The sequence below is a fragment of the Cajanus cajan genome, chromosome 8 (genome assembly GCF_000230855.2).
Source record: "Cajanus cajan strain Asha chromosome 8, NIPB_CcT2T_4, whole genome shotgun sequence".
NCBI lineage: Eukaryota > Viridiplantae > Streptophyta > Magnoliopsida > Fabales > Fabaceae > Cajanus > Cajanus cajan.
The window spans coordinates 24,534,971-24,541,898 of record NC_138524.1 but is presented as its reverse complement, the minus strand read 5'-3'; the positions used below and the strand labels follow the sequence as shown (position 1 = coordinate 24,541,898).

The window sequence follows — 6,928 nt, the reverse complement described above, 5'->3', positions numbered from 1 at the left end:
ATACTATTGTTGGGTTAGAGAGTTTTATACCAGAGAGCATCAACACAATGAGTAGTGAGTAAATCATATAAATGAGTGTAACACCACAACATAACCTAAAACCTTAAGGCATTAGGTAGATGAATTTTTCTCACTTATATATCACTTAACATGCCCAAATTTAATCGATGTATATCTTTATTTCACACTTGAACTCTAACCCATACATCATTCATCCACCAACCCTAAGTTGACAGTCTACACATTTTTTTTCTTTTTTGCAACAACTATTAACAATGATTCTAAATTTGTCTTAAGTTTGACTTAGTCTCATGGTCTAATGGATCATTTTCTTAATCCGATTCTTTAATTCGATGAGTTTAGTTTGCTATGTTTTTCTCCATTAGTCTAATGGATTCGATCTATTCAATCTTATGCAATTTATTCTTAGTGACTTTTATATGTGCATGTGCATGTACGCGCACACACATATATGACTCCTATCTAAGTGAGAATGTGAGTGCAAAGTAAGTAACAAGGAGTTGTGTAAAGAGAGAAAAGGGAATACTATTAGAGATATTAAAGGATGTGGAAATAGAGTCTAGGGTGTTATTGATGTTTATCTTGAATGTAGAACGCATAAAAGCCAATGGTTGCTATATTTTAACTTAATCTTATTCTTTGTGTAATGGAAATTGTTCTTCCTATGAATGTAAGTTAAATGGTCTAATCACGTAAATCTTGTTATTCTCTTCTCTTAATCTCTTTCGTTTTGATGTCGTCTTTTTATTTTTTTAGAAAAATTACTTTTAGTGTTTTACTTTTTTAATGGGTATTGTGAGCTTTTTGTGTTTCTTGGTTTATTTTTGTGTAGGTTTGATTTTGTGTCTTTCTTTCTTGCAGGACCAACAAGCGACTCTATCTATAGAATGAAAGATAGAAAATAGAAAATTTGAATTATCAAGATAACCAAGTATGGAATCAATAATTTCTTCAAACATAATGACTTTGGCTTATATGGAGGGTAAAGATCGGTACCATCTTGGAGCAATAAGGAGTTGTAGACCTCTTTGAAGGGTGAGACAAAAATGTTTGCATCTTTATCACAAAACTAGAAGAATGATAATGATAATAGGGAAAGAAGCACAATCATTTTGTGTCTTGATGTTAAATCCCTTAGGGAGGTTTCAAGATGAAAATTACTTTTGTCATTTAGGTCAAGTTGAAATCTTATACAAGATAAAGTTTTTAGCAAATTGCTTATGTTTGAAGCAACAACTTCATTCTTTCAATATGACAAAGTAAATATCTATTACAAAACAAAGTGTTGATTTCGACCAGATTTTTAGTGATATGGAGAGCATCAAGGTGAAACTTGATGATTAGGATAAAGCTTTACATTTACTCAACTTAAATTATTTGAGCATTTCAAGGATGTTGTTATGTATGATAATGATCAAACCATTACCTTAAAAGAGGTTCAAACCTCAATTCATACTAAGGAACTTCAGAAACAACAAGAATAGTAATTAAACCGAGGGTAATTATAAAGACATGAATGTCTCAAGATGGGGAAGTAAGAAGAAAGGGTCAAAGGAAGAAACATAAAGTCAAAGTTTAAGCATTTTAAATATCATAAAAGTTGTTATTTCAAAAAAGTTTTTCTTGAGAAAAGGGTTAAAGAGTCCAAAATCTTAATTGATTCGTTGGATGTTGATATTACTTTAGATGATTAGAGTAAGGATGACAAAAACCTATGCTCATGAATACCTGTGGGTAAAATCCATTATGAGTTGAAAATGAATAACTAAATGTAAACCCACTTATTAATGAGTGGAGATGAGTAATAAGGTACTAATACTTATGAGTACTTGAACTTCGAAATTTATAATATAAATTAAATTGGTCTAATTTATTTTTTTCTCTATAAATATATATTTCATAACTATTTATTATTTGTACAAATATATGTTACAAAATTATTTTTTATTCAAATATGTTTTAAAATTATTTATTTAGTTTTTTATTTTTTATTTTTTACCTCTTTAATTAAAATTTTCTATTTTAACTAGCATCCTCATGAATACTTGTGGATAGATACAAATTTCATGGACACCCAATAAATAAGTACCACACAAAATGATGTGGGTGATAGGGGGTTACTTCCCTCACCCGCCTTGTTTATTACCACTTTCAATTTTGAGAGTATAGAGGTGATGACGACGCCAATATAAAAGAATTGAGTAGTTATGAATTTTGGATGTATATACCACATGTGTCATGTGAAAGACTACTTGAGACCTCAAAGATCGAAAAAGGTGGATCTGCTTCTTAGCAACGACAAAACTTGTGAGGTACAATATATGAGTATTGTCTTGTTGAATGTTTCATATTTGTGAAACTTTATTTAAGATACGAGGTATATTTTTAAACTTAAAAGAAATCTTTTGTTTATAATCATGTTTGATGATTTTAGCTTCTGTACGAGAATTGAACATGGTATGATTACGATTTCTAATTATGTCTTAATAAATTGTTAAGGGAACTAAGAAAAATGGTTAATAAATTTTTTTATCGTTATTATTGCTCATGCATCTATAACTAGCCAAGGTTTGCTTGATAAAACCAAATTATGACATCTAAGACTTTGGGCATGTTAGTGAAAGTGATTTAATGAAACTAGAAAAACAAAATATATTAACTGGTGATAAATTGGATAAATTAAAGTTGTGTTTTGTTATCATTGCATATTAGGTAAATTCATAACTAATATACATGTTTCTAGTAGACATTTTAAGTATGTTCATTATGTTTTTTGGGATCCTTAATTTGAGGGGCTTTCTTAGTGACGTAACTCTTGATTCTTAATGTAACTAGATACACACTTAGCATAACATTCAAAATACATAACATTTCTCCTTATTCTTCCTTTGCTAAGTAGGATAAGTTGCTCACTTAGCACCAAACTTTAAGAATTCTCTGTTGTTGTCATGCCTAACATGAGAAATTCCATGCTTAGTGCCAATACTCCAATGACTATGTGATTCTCGCTCTTAGCCCAACTTACTCACACTTAGCTTAGTCTGAAATTCCTTGTGACTCTTACACTTAGCAAAAACTCATTCTCACTTAGCATTAAACATTGCAAACTCTTTTTGACTCTTATACTTAGCAGGGAGTCATTCTCGCTTTGATAACATGGTAATCTTTGTTTTCATATAACTATCAATTACTTTGATAAATTTATTTGTTGCTTTGACTTAAGCTTATATGATAGATTGTATGATTTGAATCTTTAACTATGTGAGAAAAAACTCATTTAAATATATCTTTGTTTGTCTTCATAAAAAAATGAAAAAATTATTATATCAAATAACGAATTAAATCTCTATTCAAGTTCCTAAAATGTTTTAATTAATAATAACAAATAAAAAGATTAAACATATTAATAATTTTTTTATCAAACAAATACACAACAAACGAAGTGGGTTTGCGTTGGTCTACCATTGTTCCGATTTTGTTAATTATTTATTTTTTTTTATTTTATGGATTTTGGTCTAATCCATCCATGTTCTCTTGTTTCGTGTGTGTATATATATATATATATATAGTTAATCACCTATACACTGTCAGTGTAAATTTTTTTTACACTAGTAACTAATTATATCTTTTAATTGTGTCATGTCACTATAAATACATTTACTTTTAACAGTGACATGGCACAATTAAAAGATGTAATTGATTGCCAGTGTAAAAAAACTTTATACTGACAGTGTATAAGTGATTAACTCATATATATATATATATATATATATATATTATCCATTTATCATTTTTAATAAATTTAGTGTGTGTTGCTTGAAAAAAAAATCAAAATTCACAAAGTTTAACAAAAAAGAAAGTCAACTGCCTATTCCTTCATATTAACCTAATATAATAATTGGTTTTTATGTTTTTAATTAAAGTTTTTGTTTTGGTCAAAATTGCAACGCTCATTATTAATAGTTAACACTTTGCTTCAGAAACAAAGTTGTGGATTTTTGCTGCTGCGTACGTAGAGCCAAGCTTGTCATACATCACTTTTATATAATTATTTTCTGCGAATAATTAAGAAAGAAACATGTAACATAAAATAGATAATATGATAAAGGAAAAAAAACATAAATTAGTGTATAATTTTATTATATATAAACACAATACCACTGCATGTTTTTCAAGTAAAACAAAGGCGTGAATCAGGACCACGCACACTTACTATTTTATTAACAAGACCCCATTTATCACACGATGACACGAATAGTAGCACACTTATTTTCTTTTAATCAAACATATATTTAACTAGATCAAATGATATCATTCTTATAATTTTTCAGTGTAATTATTTGGAGAAAGGACAATATCCTTGAGAAGATGATGAAGTTTTGTTGTCATTGCCTCCAGACAGAAGGTCTCCCAACAACTCTGCTGGATCATAGTATATCTCCACCTCGTCCACTTTCAGAGAGTTGTCAACCTGTGACCAGAATCAATGCTCTTCATTGTCGATAAACCTTAAATATATTTGATTTGTTATTATATCTAGGGCATGAATATTTTATAGAATTTAATTTTTATACACTATTAGTATAATATATTCCATATCTTATCAAACAATTAAAATTTATTTTTGAAGTAATTATTGTATAATAAGTCAACAATTTTATCATAAATGATAATTAATTTATAATTAGAAGGTAGTTAGTGTGAAATCATTTTTTTAGTATATTCTAAATAATTTTAATTTTAATTTTAATAATAACATACTGAAAATATAAAATAATCTTACATGATCATCCGATCACAATTTATCATAAATGATATTTGTGTTGACTTTTACAAGAATTATCTAAAAAGTCTTACAAATCATAATTTCTGAATTAGTTGAGTGTGTAATTTTTTTTTCAATGATAATATATTATTATTATTAAACCCTTTTTTTTTATAAAGATTTTTTCTTTCAATGAGAAATATAAAAGTAATAAAAGTAGTATTTAATTTCCCTCCTGTTGCTGATTAATTATTTTCTTTCTTCAAATTCGATTTCACCTAATACATAGTCAAATTAGAAATCACTTCTTGTGATTGAACATACCTTGAGAGTTCCCAAGCCATAGAATTGAACAATCTTGCCAGTAGGGGCATGTCCCTTGAAAGGACCCTCAAAGAAGCCCCAGTGCCTAAACTTAAAAGCAATTTCAGGGGGTCCAGTATATACTTTGATCACTTCCCATGCAAATCCACGAGGAAAAGCTGATCTGAATGCTTCATGAGATGATTCAAAGCTCTCTTCATCAGCTTTGTAATACTTCAATTCTTGTGGCAACGAGTTCTTCAACAAAGCATTATAACTTCCTATGCTTAGAGTTTCCTCTGCAGATAATCCCTCCCTCCCTGCCAATATTGAAAAAAAAAACAATAAATTGAAAAGAATAAGAAGTTTGATGCCATTAGCCTTTTCACCTGAAAGAAACAAATGTCTGTCTCCAACTCTGGATAAAATATTAAACAGTATTAAGCTAGTTGACTTTGTGATATCTTTTTGAACAACCTAGCAAAACCTCTAAAGAATATATAATACGTGGAAATCTTGTATCCACTCACCTCCAATAATCATGTTATAAACAGTCAAATCAAGCAGTTTTATATTCTTGACCAACAAAATAAATCATGATAAGTATAGTTTTTAAGATAATTAAATTTAACGTATAAGATAATTTTTAACCGTATGAAAGTGTATAATCTCTTTAATTATGTAGATAATTTTCTCCAAATCAAATAATTAATGGAAGAAAAATAAAGAATATATAGCAGTAATAACATAGCAAATAAAAGCTTAACAATTTAATTTATTTTTAAGCCTTAATCACCATTAACAAAGATCTTGAACTTTTCAGGATTTATAGTCTTGAAATCCTGCAAGCGGGTTTTGTGTGAGAGCTCCATCTCCCATGATTTTATAGCGTTTTGCACGATCTCCTCTAATGATCCTTTAGGCCATTCCTGCAAAATATATACAAAATATTCTTGTGTGGCCATAAAATATACTTAGAGAGAAAAAGTAAAATAAAAAAACATATAATTAAAGATATATATATATATATATATATATATATATATATATATATTTATATTTATATTTATATGGTGCACCTTGGTTCGCCCTTCTTCAAAAAGCTTGTTCACATCATCATAGAGGGGTGGTCCTCCATGTCTCCAGAGGGTTGTATCAGCCTCATCATGTATGTAAGATCTGTATTTATCGCCTGCAACTTTGCCAGACACTTCTACTTCGTTGGCCATCGTAAGTTGTGGTGGAGCTTGGACACAATATATAGGAAACAACTAAGTAATATGAACAGGGTATGAGCATATAGTCTGCAACATAGATCAGAATTTATATAAGTTCTATCTCATGTCCTTATCTAGGTTACATAATAAGATAAGGTTTTCCAAACCGAATATATAAGAAACCACAAATGGTTTCACACATATTTTTTTAACTAAAGATTGATTGAGGTGCTAATAAAAGTTGGTTCAATTGATAAAAAATAAATTCATGTTTGAGAATGATGTGGATTCCATTCTGGGTGATGATGTGATAAGAAATTTATTGGTATAATATGTAAGTATTTCTATAAATAATTATAGAACTTGGCCTGCCTTGACCTTGACGAGCTCCTAATAAAACCCAAAGAATTAACACTACAAGAAAAATTAGAATTATCTATGAAAGAAATCCGTAAATAAGCATGAAAATCCGTAGATAAGTTTTAATTATCTACGGATTATGTACGACAAAAAATTTATAGGTAATAAGGTCGTAGATAACGTTATTTACAAAAAATTTATCCGTAGATAACCTTATATACGAACATATCTACATATTACCCACGAAAGTTATTATCTATGA

At 28.8% G+C, this 6,928-nt stretch overlaps 1 protein-coding gene across 1 annotated transcript; it reads right to left on the bottom strand.

Moving 5' to 3' along the window:
• Positions 1–4,124: 4,124 nt before the first annotated feature.
• On the bottom strand, positions 4,125–6,445 carry LOC109806848 (pathogen-related protein). The gene is made up of 4 exons (XM_020369376.3): positions 6,169–6,445; positions 5,886–6,018; positions 5,111–5,409; positions 4,125–4,492 (listed from the first exon to the last, which is right to left on the bottom strand). The coding sequence occupies exons 1-4, from the start codon at positions 6,316–6,318 to the stop codon at positions 4,358–4,360; spliced, it is 717 nt and encodes a 238-aa protein (XP_020224965.1). The 5' UTR covers positions 6,319–6,445; the 3' UTR covers positions 4,125–4,357.
• Between the last annotated feature and the right edge of the window lie 483 nt (positions 6,446–6,928).